Source organism: Temnothorax longispinosus, unplaced genomic scaffold (assembly GCF_030848805.1).
Source record: "Temnothorax longispinosus isolate EJ_2023e unplaced genomic scaffold, Tlon_JGU_v1 HiC_scaffold_21, whole genome shotgun sequence".
NCBI lineage: Eukaryota > Metazoa > Arthropoda > Insecta > Hymenoptera > Formicidae > Temnothorax > Temnothorax longispinosus.
This window is the reverse complement of record NW_027270025.1, coordinates 1-15881: the sequence shown is the minus strand read 5'-3', so window position 1 is coordinate 15881 and position 15881 is coordinate 1. Positions and strand designations below refer to the sequence as shown.

General features: G+C 41.9%; 1 protein-coding gene and 1 pseudogene across 1 annotated transcript; both read right to left on the bottom strand.

Annotated features, from left to right (window-relative positions):
* Positions 1 to 1251: 1251 nt before the first annotated feature.
* On the bottom strand, positions 1252 to 2892 carry LOC139823897 (uncharacterized). Its single transcript, XM_071796373.1, has 2 exons — positions 2313 to 2892; positions 1252 to 2111 (listed from the first exon to the last, which is right to left on the bottom strand). Exons 1-2 carry the CDS (start codon positions 2890 to 2892, stop codon positions 1252 to 1254), a joined length of 1440 nt encoding a protein of 479 aa, XP_071652474.1.
* Positions 2893 to 4000: 1108 nt separating this feature from the next.
* LOC139823896 (uncharacterized) lies at positions 4001 to 5251 on the bottom strand (annotated as a pseudogene).
* Between the last annotated feature and the right edge of the window lie 10630 nt (positions 5252 to 15881).

Here is a 15881-nt window from a genome sequence, read left to right as displayed (position 1 = left end):
CTCATACTCACGGCTGAATGTTTTTGGTGTCTGGGGGGATGTTTGGCCCTTACGATTTGTCTGGCTAAGCACATATAGTTTTGAAATAGTCCGCTAAGTAACATATATAAAAATCAAGCGTCAGAATGTAAGTAAAGTTCATTTTTTTTATTTTAGGGAGCTTTAAAGCGTCTGGCGGAAGTTATGGCCGGCGAAAAGTGTCTGGCAGTGTTGAATATTATTTTGTAATAATATTTTATAAAGTATATATAAAAATCAGCCGTCAGAATTTAAGTTAAGTTAGCCCTATTTGTACTTACCTTTCTCACCTGGTACCTGTAAATCGGCCATCTAACCACCTTTGCAGGTACGCAGGTATTCAAAGTTCATATGAACACTACTCAATGTCCCACATTTTGTCTTTCACAAAATAAGTTACGTCTGGGAGCCCTGGGATCTTGGACTATTAATCTCCTCTGTCATTGAGTTCTCGCAGTTTAGATCAGTACCAAGGTATTTAAAACATTTTACGCTTTCAAAGTGATACTGCCCAAAGGAAATGTTTTGTGTCGTTCTTCTATGTTCCTGCGCTGACATCTTCATATATTTAGTTTTTTCCTCGTTAACTCTAAGTCCCATTTTTCGACTCTCCTCTTCGAGGGTCTTAAACATTTCCTTGAGAGCGTCTAAGTTCCGTGCCATTAGTACTATGTCATCAGCATAAGCGAAAGCCTGTTTGGACTTATTTATTATAGTTTCTTTCATTTCCAGCTTTTTTATTGCTGCATGCAGGGCTAGATTGAACAGTGCTGCAGAAAGGGCGTCTCCTTGTCTTACTCCTGTTGTTACCTCAAAGGCTCCGCTGGTCTTTCCTCCAATGTAGGCCTTAGCTTGGGATTCTTTCATAGTCATCTCAGCTAATTTAATAATCTTCCTGGGAACCCCATACTTCTCTAGGGCTTTCAGCATCTTTCCTCTATTGATACTGTCGAAGGCTTGTCGGAAATCGATGAATAACATGTGCAGGTCGACATTGTACTCGTAACATTTCTCCATGGACTGTCTCATTACAAAGATCTGGTCGATTGTACTTCTTCCAGGTCTAAAACCGCACTGGTATTCCCCAAGAATTTCCTCAGCATAGTCGTTCAATCTTTTTAGTAGTATACTTGAGAAGATCTTATAGATGACGTTAAGTAGTGTGATCCCTCTGTAGTTTTCACACTGTAACTTATCCCCTTTCTTAAAAATAGGGCATATAAGGCCAATTTTTCATTCCTCCGGTATTTCTTCTCTTTCCCAGATTTCACAGATCAGACTATGTATTTTTTTAGTTAAAGCTCGCCCCCCATATTTTAATAGCTCAGCCGTAAGTTGATCCTCTCCTGGAGCTCTTCCATTCCGCTGGCGTTTCACCGCTTCCTCTACTTCCTCTAGTAGAGGCATAGTAATCTCTGGGTCTACTTTCATGTGCACTTCCTCGTTCTCTTCATTCTCTTCGCTTCTCTCTTGGACGTTCAGTAGTTCTGCAAAGTACTCCGCCCATCTTTCCAGAACTTTTTTCTCCTCCCCTATCAATTTCCCATTTTTGTCTTTGCATGAGTTTGTTCTTGGTTGGAATTCCTTTGTCATCCGTTTGGTTGCTTGATATAGCTTTCTGCATTCATTCTGTGTGCTCAGCTCTTCAATTCTCTCCATATATCTCTTCAGATGCGCCTTTTTCTTTTTTCGGAGTGTTTTCTTTGCTTGTCTTCTACTTTCCCTGTATTTTTCATAGTTTTGCCTTGTTTTCCTTTGAATCATAAGCAGTCTGTCTGTATTCTTTCGGTCAATTTCTGCCCTGCACTCATCATCAAACCACTCCTCATTCCTCGTTCTCTTCTTCTCTCTTATGGTCTCTCTGGCGGTCTCCTTGATAGCTTTCTTGATTTCGTCCCATTTTCTCTTCACCACATTGTTTTCTATCAGATTCTCTTGTTCCTCTTCCAGTTTTCCGTTCAGCGTGTCCTGATAGTGGTTGAGAATCTCTGGTTGCCTCAACTTTTCTATGTCCCAATGCGGTTTCTCGAGTCCTTTAGCACATTCAACATTCGACAATCTCTCTCTGAGTCGAGCCTTTACTAAATAGTGGTCTGAGTCACAGTTTGGGCCTCTTGCTGATCTCACATCAATAATCGACTATGCGTGCCTTCTTGACACCAGGACGTGATCAATCTGATTGATTACTCCAGTACCCGGCATTTTCCACGTTCCTTTGTATATGTTTTTCTTTTCGAAACAAGTGCTTTTGATTATTAACTCATTGCTTTCTGCTAGGTGGGCTAGCATCTTACCGTTTAAATTTGTGTTAGCATGTAAGGAGTGTTTTCCGGCTACATGCTGTAAAAAATTTTCTCTACCTATTTTTGCATTGAAATCTCCAAGAAGAATCAGCACATCATACTTAGGTATCTTGCTGCATTCCCTGTCCAGTTCGTCATAGAAAGCGTTCTTTTCCTCCTCGTTGGCATCTTCTGTAGGCGCATAAGCCGAGATAATGAATAAGTTTTTAAATCGGCCTTTAAGCCTTAGTTTGCACATTCTTTCTCCTAGTGGTTCAAATCCAAGGTAACTTTTCTTCATTTTGGAGTTAATGATGAAGCCTGTTCCGCGTTGTCCCGTTCTTGTTTCGGATCCGCTATAGAACATGGAGTAGTTTTTCTTGTCTATCCTTCCGTTACCCTTCCACCTCACCTCTTGTAGTGCCACCACGTCCAATCCGTATCTCAGTACTTCTTCAGCAACTTCCATCATTTTTCCTGCCTGTAGCATGGTTCTTACATTCCACGTCGCCAAGGTCAATACCATATTCCGTTTTCGGGTCCTTAAGTCTTTGCTGTGTCCGTCACCAGTAAATCCGTCATTCCGAGGCATCTCTGAGGGTTTCGTAACAAGAGGTTTTTCCGAGGTGGGGTTGTTAGCCCCACGCCCAACCCCCAACCTGGAGGACCAGTTCCCTTCTCTTTTGTTCCCCCGTCTTCCCTAGGGGTTGTTTACCCTGGCTCCAACGGGGGTTAACAGCACCACCACTTGAAGGCGAGATAGGGTGGAGTATGAGAGGTGAGAGGTATCATTTCCAAAGATCTACCATTCGGTGCACTTCACTACTCCCTATGGTGCCTTATAGGACGTTTAGTCAGCTTTAATTTCGATCTCTTCAAGTTTTTTTTTAAAGTTAATAGAGAAACGAAGATATTTACAAAATTAGGAATGATAATGCAATTTTTCCACAATTTTATCAAAAATATATCAATATTCTCATGAACGTTTTTTTAAATAAAACATATTTTGCAAAGGACTTATACTACTCCAGCACGTTCACATATGTATGAAATAATGAAAACAAGGTAAAATAAATTTTTGAAAAATTATTATTCACGTATTTTTGGACTAAAATGTTAATTTAATAAAAATTGTTTTTTTTTCTTCAATATTTGAACGCCTGTAACTCATCAACGTTTCAATAAAAAAAAAGATCTACGACGTCTCATTTTAAAGATAATTAAAATAACCAAGATAAATACATAACATTACTGCCTCCAATCAGAAAATTATTTTCCAAAATAAACTCAAAAATGACATTTTTTCATATTTACCAAAATGCATACATCAAATGCATACATCATGTTCAAAATTTTTATCTCTTTAACTTTCATTATACATGCTATATGTGTACGACCTATACTTTCAAATTTTTAATACTGATTTTTACATGCAAAACATTTACTATCAACATAAAATAAAATTGTTTTTTTATTAATAATTTGGCAAATTTGGACCGTACAGAAATGAATAAAACACGAAATTGTTCGTAATTAGATTCTCTACAATTTTTATTTTAAACATTTTTATATTTAAGAGTCCATTTTCGAGATATTAGCGAAAAATGCGCGACGCGCGTACGCATTTTTGGTCTCATTCTCTTCGTCTCGTCGAGCCCGACAAAAAAGTATTCTTGTAAAAATTCTTCATTTCAAACCGTTTACGAGTCATTTATAATATTCGTTTTTCTCCATTTTTCTTTACGTACTTGTCCATTTATACAAGTTTTGTCAACGTAACTTTCTAAACAGTAATACTAAGTATCCATCAAAAGATTATGTAAACAAACCGTTGCTTTAACTATCGCATCTGCCGTTTCGAGACTAGTATTTATAGGTTTATGGAAAATACGCCGACTTGCTAGTATGCCAAATGCTTTTTCTACCACTAGTCGAGCTCTACTCAATCTATACGTGAATATTCGTTGTTGCCTGATTAGCCTGATCGACGATGGATACGGTAGCATCATAAATGCATTCAGTTGAAAGGCCTCGTCAGCTACCATAACATATGGTACATTATGTCTGATGTTAATGGCAGTGGGATCAGGTAAATTAATTGCATTATTGTAAAATCGTTGTCCCATTGCAGAATGTTTAAATACTCCTCCATCACTGTCTGCCTTGAGCACCAATATCAACGATTAAAAATTTATACTTAGCGGACACAAGCGACATAAAAATTATACTATGAAATCCTTTATAATTATAATATGTGCTTCCTGCTTTTTCGAGACACTGTGAAAACAACAGTTATTTGAATCTATAATAATTTTTTTTCAACTTTTAAAAATTAGACGTTCTTAAAATTGTTTTTATATAATCTTACAATTATAGCAACATGCTTAACGTGTAAAGCACCGATACAATTTGGAAAGTTCCGTATTTCTTAAAATTCCTCAGCTATTTCTCGTCATTTATCTTGTGTAGGAGTAAATAACACTTCTTCGTGAAAACAATCACATATAGCTTGACAAGTTTCCTTTATTATACCTCATGTGGTACTTCTCCCAGTCCGATAGCATAATGAAATGCTATGGAGCCCATCTCCACTTGCTACATAACTACAAATTCAGTTCATGAATGCTAATTTAGTATTTATCTTGTAAATATTTTTTTATGCATTGCTTAATATTAAATATTTAAATTGTTAATATAATTACACTACTGGAAAAAATTGACAACACTTTTTATACCCTAAAAGCCCAATTTTTAGGATATAAAATATTTCCTATTTTTTTTACTAGTATACATACCGTATAATCATAGCTAATCTTGCAGATGCTGGAATAAAAACTCTCCCATTAGTTTCCATTTTTGTTATCAAAGGTCCTACCTTTCATAATATATAGTCAAACATATCACGTCATCCTCATGTATTCAAAAAATTTGAATACATCTTGCAACCGCATTTCACGTATCAAACTACGCCAATCTCCTTGTTGTTTTCGTCGAAGAATAGGATGTACCCAATATTTTCTGTTGCTTTTAATCGAAATAAAATTCATAGAAATTAAAGTTAAATTGCTTGAAATTGAAGTAAAATTCCTGTTAAATTCAAGTTTAATTGTTTAAAATTAAAGTGAAATTGAAGTAAAATTCATAGAAATTAAATTAGTTACAATAATTTTAAGAAAGAGTACTGAAATACTAAAATCTGAAAATCGATAGTTAGAATACTTTTTAGAAAAAGTGGTGAAATGGTAAAATATTAAAGACGATAGTTAGAATAATTTAGAAAAACAATGCTGAAATGGTCAAATCTGAAAATCGATAGAGAGAGAGAGAGAGAGAGAGAGAGAGAGAGAGAGATTGATTGATTGATTGATTTGATTTATTTATGCCCAAGCATAGGCTAAAGGGCAAATACAGGATAATACTGAATATCAAAATTATACATGCTCTCTCAAGCACATGCACAGTCACATAAAGCATAATAAATGAAATATAACTAAACATAATTAGCACAACTTAATAAAGCTCACAAGATATAAACTAAACGCAGTAACACGCAACTTAACACTAACGCTACTTAGATACTAGGAAAAAAGGAAGACGTATAGTCAACAAGCAGCTTAAACTAAAGAGATAATAACGCAACTTAAATCGAACGCAACTTAAAACGAACGTAGCTTAAAACTAGATGAAAATTGTCAACAAGTACTCCAAACACAACCTCAAGTCAAACAGGAGAACTTAGTCAGAGAATTCGGATGACAGCAGGTAAGAACGGAGGAGATTCTTGAAAGCACCGATAGTATTAGCTGATGTGATATTATCCGGGAGAGAATGCCAGAAATAGATGGCTGAAATCTGGAAAGAATTTCTATACATTTCCGTTCTGAAGGCAGGGATATGAAACATTTGTGAAGAGGAATTAGCGATTCGAGTGGATCTTCTAAGTGATGGACTGAGTGGGGTAAAAAGTTCACTCAAATACGCTGGCGAGCCCATGTAAATAATGCGATACATCTGACAGCCAAGAAAATATAATCTTCTATTTTCTACAGACAACCACCCAAGGCGTCGTCGATGTTGCGTTATATGCTCATCCCTCCTCAAATCGTAGATAAATCTAATACAGCAATTTATAAGTCTTTGTAGTTTCAAATTAAGTTCCTTGCTCAAGCCGTGATACACAAGGCAGCAATAATCCACATGAGGTATCACCAGAGACGTTACCAGCTTAATTCTCAGTTCCGTGGAAAGAGAATTCTTATTGAATTTCAACTTATACAAGGCATGGTGAACTCTCTGCGAGACATGCGAGACATGCTTATTCCAAGAGAGATTCGATTCAAAACAGACTCCCAGGTTCCTCACCTCCCTAACATATGGCAAAGGCGTGCGATTGACAATTATGGGTGGTAATGAGTCTAGATCAATGTTATTGGTATTTGTTCCACTGCCAAAAATAATGACCTTGGATTTAGCAGGGTTCAATTTCAGGCCATTTGCATTAGTATAGTCGAAGATAGCATTAGCATCTTTAGAGATCAGATTGAGGTTGTGAAGGAGATCAGAAGGAGCACAGGAACGATAAATCTGGATATCGTCTGCAAAAATCATATAATCGGAATAGATCAAGACCTCACCTATGTCATTGATGTACAGGGTAAACAAAGGTGGGCCAAGCACGGAACCCTGAGAAACCCCACATAGCGTAAATAGCCAGGAAGAAAAGTTACCCTCGTCATTAACAACCGCCTGAGAACGACCAGTCAGATATGAATAGAACCAGATTAGAGTTGGGACAGAAAAACCAAGCTCTTTAAGTTTAATCAGAAGACGCAAATGAGGCACCGTGTCAAACGCCTTGCTAAAGTCAAAGAGGATCATAATGGTAATATGCCCAATGTCAATCGCTCTCTTAATATCATGACAGACACGCAGAAGCGCAGACTGAGTATTATAATTAGGACGAAAAGCTGACTGTCTCGTATTTATGAGATTGTGTTTAGTTAAATAGTCGTTAATCTGTGAGGCAACAATACGTTCGAGCAGTTTGGATAGCTCAGGCAGATTGGCAATTGGCCTCGTATCAGACGGAGATGACGGGATACGGACCTTCGATAACGGACGGATAAGCGCCCGCTTCCACTGAGACGGAAAGGTAGAATGCTCAAGTGAGTGATTTAGAAGAGCCGTTAACTGCGACGGAATTACAGGCCAAGCCAAACGCAAGATGTAGAGAGGAATACTGTCGACTCCTGCCGCAAAGGAGTAGAGTGGTCTCGTAGAGATAAGCTGAAAGATAGTGCGAGGCGTAATCGCAGAAAAAACAAACTCGGGACGCTGGGATGGGCAACGCTTAGCACGTCTATATACAAGGTTACGAATACGAATTCTGGCCCTAAGTTCGCTTGTGAGCCATCGCACAGGGGGCTTTTTAATGGTAAATGCACGCTCAGGTGCAAACACATCCAAAGTATTAAGTAGGGTTTCGGACAGCACAGAACAAAATCTATCAACATGAGACACAGAGGATTGGTCATAACCAACATCGCCGCAATCGAAAGTAACATTAACACACGCCACAACTTCAGGATTGTCCATTATGGATTGGAGATGGTCCTGGAACTCATCCGCAACAATAGCGCGATAGCAACGCCTTACAATAGTACGCTCCGAAGTCAACCTCTCACCCAATGAGAGCGACACTCCGATCAGATCATGACCCGCAATGAACGGGCACTCAGATTTGTAGAATCTACGGACCTTCTCACAATCGTCCACCGCTAGGACGTCAAGCCACGAATCAGTAGAAGCGGTGTGATACGTGGCATCGGACGGAATAATAGCCATAGATAGGCTAGACATGAACTCACGCAAGAAGTTGGCTTCGAAGTTATTTGTCAGAAGATTACAGTTAAGATCGCCGCCAATGATAATATTTTTATAAAGATGAGATACATTAGTGAGTGCTAGCGCAAAATCATGAAACAGAAAACCCTTTGGTCTCCTGTATATTGACGCAAATAGAACAGTTTCGTTACATGGCAGTCGAATTTCAATCAGAAGAAATTCAGGAGCATTAATATGAGTTGCTGCAGAAGACGCAATCAGCTTAGCCTTAAGTGAGTGATGGACGTAACAGGCAACACCCCCTCCCATACGCCCAACCCGATCATGACGGATCATAAAAAAACCATCCAAGGCAACAAGCTCATCAGAAATGCCTTCATGGAGCCAAGTTTCAGATACTGAGACAATATGATACAGATTAGAGCTGAAGTAGAGCCTGACAAGCTCGATATGACCACGAAGGGAGTTTGCGTTGAACTGAGCAATCCGAAACTCAGACTCATTGCGACTCGAACACCTCAGTGGATGCGTCTCATGAGGTCAATCGAGGCGAGTCAAATCGGCGCTTGAATCAATGTAAATAATAGACGAGCCATCTGATCGTCTCACACAAATCCGCCCATGCCTTATCCAAACATATTTAAAAGAACGTTCCTTAGCAATACGCTTGGTCCGCTGCAGCAACTCATAGCCATCCTTAGTGAGCAATTCATTAATATATACAATACTCCTGGAGTCATTTCCGCAGACCTCTCCCTGCCTAAGAACACCCTTAGCTCGCTTCTTAGATATAATTAGATCACGGACGGCATTAGAGGTTACAGTAATAAACAAAGAATTACTAGCTGCAAAAGCAGTAGAGTGTGAAGAAGCAGAATCAGGGGGAGATCTGCGGACAACTCTTACACTAAGAATATGTGGCGAAACATCAACAGCATCAAGCGCTGAAAGCACGTTGCGCGCAGCCACAGAAGGAGATAACGGAAGCGGCTCCGGTAACCCGGAGACAATAAACTCATTAGCACTAACATCGTGACATTCCGAGCGAGACATTTTTAAATCATGCAGTTCTTTTTTAAGAGCCTCATTCTCACGTTCCAATGAGGAAATACGCTGAGAATTGTTGGCGACTGTTTCTGATAGGCAATTAATAAGATCTAATTTGCTATTAATAACTTCATTCGTTTTTTCCTGACTCTTTATAAAAGCAGAAATTCTTAAATCAGATCTCATGATATCGTCATTAATTTTTTGTTGATTAGCAATAAAAGCTGAGATCTTCGAGTCAGACAGTTTCATTTGCTCTATCAAACCCAGCAGAAGCTCATTTGTCGCAGGCAGTGAGGTCGACTGAGTATGCGAGTCAGCAGAAGAAGCCATGTTCTCAAACTCAAATGAAAGCGCGGTTGTGACAGGTGTTGGTGTAAGAGGGGGTATATCCAATGATGTTAAGAGAGAAATACAGCAGGACTCAGCGTTCCTTGACACTGAATAGGATCTAATACAACCGGGATGAAATGCCTTTCTGCACTCTTTGCACTCAATCAACCTATTAGCAATTGATTTCCTGCACTTATAACACGTAGGCTGCATGTGTAGTTATGCAATGACCACAACGCAAGAATTACACGCAAGTTCGTCAAGAACGCAAGTGACGACGCCTAGGTTGAACCGTAGAGCGACCGGATAAAATGCACGCTAACTCTCTCCGCGCACAATCACTAGCGACAATCGTATCGAAGATCAAGATCGAACGCTCGCAGGGCAGCCAACCCCCACTCGACAGCACCACCAGCCGTTCCAGACGCAGGTCAGCCAACACCCAGAACGCAACAGGCCCCAGCTGATCGTCATGCGCACCTCGAGAGTAAAGTGCAGAAGGGGGCAGAACAGATAGCAGGCTCATGCGCAGTAAGAATCAATGATCCTCGAGAATGATTCTCAGAAATTTGGTTAGAATAATGAGAAACACTCGTCACACAGTTTCCAGGAATTAAGAGACAGTGGCAGAGAAAATGATAGTAGCTCGTGACGAGCTATATAAGAACATGCTCACACCTGCAACAAAATAGCCCGAAGGCAACTCACGGCAGAAAAATATCCGGTCAAAGCAGGAGCAATAAGACAGACGTGCACGCTGTACTCACCAGAGAGAGAGAGAGAGAGAGAGAGAGATTTTTTTTTTTTATTTATATTTATGCCCTAGTCGAGACTTTAGGCAAATCTTGATACAATAATATACAAAGACCGCAGAATAATACATAGCAAAAATAAATAAGAATAGAATTAAAATAAAAGAAAAATACAAATAAAAATGAACAATAAAAGAAAGAATATACATACAAGAGGAACATAAACGAACAAGAAGTCGAACAAGAGAGAGACCCGGTATTGAGCATAACTAATTACATTTACTCTCTCACTTATGTGACGACCTGCCCGTGAATCATAGTTCAATCATAAATGAACAACTTAAACTAAACTTAAACTTAAACTTAAACTAGACCCGGACTGAAGGTGGCTCTGCAGTTGAGCCCTGATCGCTGTTTAACTCGAGTAAAAAAAGGTAATTATAAAGCCTATTCTTGAATTCGGTAACTGATGAGGACGACACAATCTCGGCGGGAAGGGAGTTCCACAAGTAAATACCGGCCAGGTGGAAGGACCTTCGATACGACTCCGTTCTGTGGTTAGGTATGACAAAAGTTTGTGGAAGTTCCAACCGTGACGAACGCCTAATTAAGGGATCAGATCTGATGAAGATCTCGGAGAGATAACTGGGAGACATGCCTTTAGATATCTTATACATCTCTGTTCCCAGAAAATAACGACGTCGATTTTTCACTGACAACCACTTTAGACGATGCCGATAAGGCGTGATACGTTCATCCCTCCTTAAATTAAAGATAAACCGTATAGCGCAATTTATGAGTCTTTGTAATTTCAAGTTGAGTTCATCGGTAAGATCATTATAGACCAGGGAACAATAATCTATTAAAGGCCAAATCAGCGTAGTCACAAGTTTGACACGCAGTTGATATGATAGAGAGTTTTTGTGGAACTTAAGCTTGTGTAACGTGAAATGCACTCTCTTGGATACATGGTTGACGTGGCTCTTCCAGGACAAATCTGAGGTCATTATAACACCTAGATTTCGAGCCTCAGTAACGAACGGGATGGTGGTGCCGTTTACCGCGATAAGAGGCAGATTGTTAAGATCAATCTGCTTGACATACCGCCTACCTCCCAGTATTAAGACCTTAGACTTATGGAGATTAAGCGACAACCCATTCGCAGCCGCAAATTCTGCGATAACCCCCACGTCATGCGCCACCAGCCGCAGACCGACGTTCAGTTCACTCAAGAAGCACTTGCGATAGATTTGCGTGTCATCGGCAAAAATTATGCGCTCCGTAAATCGAAGAAAAGCACCGATATCATTAATAAATAAGGAAAATAGGAGCGGTCCAAGAACTGATCCCTGCGGGACACCTGCGGTAACGAACAACCAATCCGAGAAAACGCCCTCCAAGTCCACGACCGCCTGAGATCGACCAGTGAGATACGAGAAGATCAATTTAAGGGCAGAATCAGAAAATCCCAATTTCCTTAGCTTTGTTAGCAATAAAAAATGAGAGACTGTGTCGAAGGCTTTACTAAAGTCAAAGAGGACAAGAATGAGAACCTCGCCCACATCGACCGCGCTCCTAATGTCATGAGCTATTCGAAGAAGAGCAGTCTGGGTAGAATAACCCTTGCGATAACCTGATTGACGATCGTCAAGAATATTGTTAGAAGTAATGAAATTGACGATCTGACGGTGCATAATCCTCTCGAAAACTTTGGAAATCTCACACAGGTTCGTTATAGGCCTTGTATCTGAAGGAGAGCCTGGTGACTTGATTTTGGAAAGTGGGCGCACAATAGCTCGCTTCCAGGACGATGGAAAATGACTCAAACTGAGACAGTGATTAAAGAATGATACTAACAGATTTCCTATGTGAGGCAGGGCCAAGGCAATGACAGATTGCGGCAATTGATCGCAGCCAGAGGCGCGAGAGGAAGATGATGAACCCATCGCCGAACTTAGACTATCGATTGTTATATGAGAAAAACTAAATAATGGTTCATCAGGCACTATAGATGCAATGATGTCGGAAAACTGTGATTGAGTGCAGGAAGGATAGCGATTGGAGATAGAAGCGTAGTAAGTGTTTAGTTCATCTCGTGTGAAAAAGTCTAATGGTGAGGAAAGGGGTGATTCAATTAGACCGAGATTGGACAGCTCGCGCCACATCCTGGGCGGATCAGAAATTGTGCACAACCTGTCCAAATGGAACTGCTCTCTGGCCCTCCTCAATTCGAGCGTAAGATTGTTTCTGAAGAGCCTATAAATTTGAAAATCCAGCAAATTGCCGGATCTGCGCGCGTTATTATAAAGCCGGTTCCGATGTCTAATTCCACTCCTAAGGGCGTCCGTGAGCCAAGGCGCCGAAGGACGGGTCACACGAAAAGTGCGGATCGGAGCATGCAAATCTAAGCTAGCAGTGAAGTCATTGGTGATGGTGTTTAAAAAATCGTCGACGTCAGCCTCGCCAACACTCATTTGGCTTATATCGTGCGCAAACGATGATGACAATTTGGAGATGAGTGTTCCGATAAATTCTTCTCCTTGAAAGTTCCTATAGCTACGCCGAACCAAGGTTCTATCTGAGAACGACGGAACCTCGAATGAATAAGTTAATTCAATGAGGTCATGGCCATTGATGAAGGGAGCATCGGACTTACTGAATGACAATACCTTGTCTAAGCTATCAACAATAAAGACGTCAAGCCATGAATCAGAGAAACCAGTGTGAAAGGTCGGCTGCGATTCGACTATGTTAAGAGACAATTGAGAAACCATGTCCCGTAGGTGATTTGATTCATATGTTGAGGTAAGGAGATTACAGTTCAAGTCACCAGTAACAATGATGTTTTTATAACTATGAGACACTCGAGTTAGCACGTCGACATAATCGTTAAAATTCCTACCCCTCGGTCTACGATACATGGTGGTAAGCAAGAGAGGCTCGCGTGTGCCATCCCGAATATCAAGAACAAGGTACTCCGGTGCATTCGAGAAGGCGGAAGGCGATGACGCAAGAACACGCGCCCTCAGCGATTCATGTATATAACACGCCACGCCACCCCCCTGCCTGCCCTCCCTATCCGCGCGTAACAAATAATAACCGTTGATTCGCACTAAATCATCCGAAATATGTGAGTGAAGCCAGGTCTCAGAGATAGAAATGATGTGAAAGAAGTTAGACGCTAAAAAGACCTGGATAAACTCGAGATGGGCAGGAAGGGAGCTGGCGTTATAATGAGCAATTCTAAGGCGACCGCGCGAAGCCACAGCAGGACCAGGGCCCGCATCCACCACCTCCGGTCAGTGAAGTTCTGCCAGATCGGACTCAGAAGTTATAAGTATAGGAGGCTGACCCTGGTCCCTACGGACAAAAATTTGGCCGTCCCTGCTCCACACATACTTAAAAGCAGATTGCTTAGCCTTGACTCTGGCCCGGCGCAACAATTTATACATGTCAGTAGGAAGGAGTTCATTAATATATATTTTACCAGGAATGTTTTTAAAGAAAACTTCCTCAATGGATAAACCACTCCTCCGACGCATGACCCGCAGAATATAGTCGCGAACCTCACGCGACTTGAGTACAACAATGATTGATTTTTTTGCGCCGCGGCCATGAGAATCGGGGATAGAAGTGGAGGCCGGCCCGTCGCCAAGCGCCGCAGACGCGCCCGCCACGACATCACGGGTCTCAAGAACGTCCGCAGAAAGTCGAGCAATATCAAGGGCAAGAAAAACGCTTTTAACAAGCTCACTCGACTTTTCCGTGAAGTAGCCTGGAATGCCCGAGATTATGATGTCAGACGTTCGAGAGACACGCGATGCCGCAGACGAACCGTGGCCTGACTGCTGAGAGCCACACAAATGCACGCCCCCAGCCTCCAACGCCGCAATTCTCTCTCCTTGATCAGATACAGATTTTACAAGAACGGGTAATTGATCAAGTTTACGCGCAAAGTCAGCATTCACGGACTCCTGATGCTCGATGAAAGCAGTGATCCTCCTATCGGACTCGTCAAACCTAGCCGTGAACTTTTTGTCAGATTCTTCGAGTTTCCGCAGGATCGTCTGCAACAATGCATCCGTTGACGATTGCGCGCCAGGGGGGGCGATACCCCCCGCACCCGGAGATGCAGTGCCGCGAGATCCATGCGCATCCCTGGGCGTAAGCGGCATGGTCGACAGCCCTGTCTTACAGCAATCACTGGCCGCCCTAGTGACGAGATACGCTTTTACGCAGCCCGGGTGAAACACACGCTGACACTCCGCACACGATTCCGCCGAGCCGGCAATAGTTTTGGCACACCTGCTACACGTGCGCTGCATAGGCGCAGCCAACCTGCTCCAAGAATCCCCACTGGTATCGATTGTCGACAATCGATCGACACTCGAAATCGATCGCACGCAGGTCGGCCAATCAAATTGTAGAGAGCAATATCGCACACCATGCACACTCCAAGAATACGGTGTAGAGAAGAGTAGATTTAGATAGCAAGCATGCGCATCAAGGGTCGACGTCCCTCCAAAATGACGACTTTCAGAGTTTGGTCAGGACTCGCAGAAACACCCATCGCATAGATTCCACGACCTAGGCGACAGCACCACGAAAAACGGTTACAGCATGCGACAAGCAACAAAAGACCCGCTTACACCTGTAACAAAACGGCCCGGAGGCCACGTATCACACACAGGTCAGCCAATCGAATCGCAATAAGTGCCACTCCACAGCATGCACACTCCAAGAATACGGTGTAGAGAAGAGTAGATTTAGATAGCAGGCATGCGCATCAAGGGTCGACGTCCTTCCAAAATGATGACTTTCAGAGTTTGGTCAGGACTCGCAGAAACACCTATCGCATAGATTCCACGACTTAGGCGACAGTACCACGAAAAATGGTTAGAACATGCGACAAGCAACAAAAGACCCGCTTACACCTGTAACAAAACGGCCCGGAGGCCACCTGCGACAGCAAAAATATGCACTGAAAGCAGGAGCGAAGAACACAGACACCTGATTGTACTTACCGAGAGAGAGAGAGAGAGAGAGAGAGAGAGAGAGAGAGAGAGAGAGAGAGAGAGAGAGAGGAGAGAGAGAGAGAGAGAGAGAGAGAGAGAGAGAGAGAGAAGAGAGGAGAGCGCGAGATAGAGATAGATATATCGCGAGAGAGCGAGATATAGAGCAGCTGGATACGAGATAAGACGAGAGGATCGATAGGCACGAGTAGCGATCGCGATCGTAGCTCTATAGCTCTACTATGAGCGATCGCGCTAGGCGCTCTGAGATCGATCGCGCTCTATATGAGGTAGCTCGGCTAGCTCGATCTCTCTGCTCTCTCTCTCTCTCGCGCTCTCTCTCTCTTCTCTCTCGCTATCTCACTCTCTCTCTCTCATCGCTCTCTGCTCGCTCTCTCGCATCTCTCTCTCTAGTCTCTCGTCTTCCCTCTCTCTCTCTCAGAGACGATATATACTCTACCTTATATTCTTGAGTTATGCCATCGTCCGCGACTTTCGGCACATTCAGAAAAAAAAATATACACAAGAACGCCGTGTACATCTTCAATAACACCCGCCGCCGTGTTCCCTGGGCAATAACCAACATATCCACA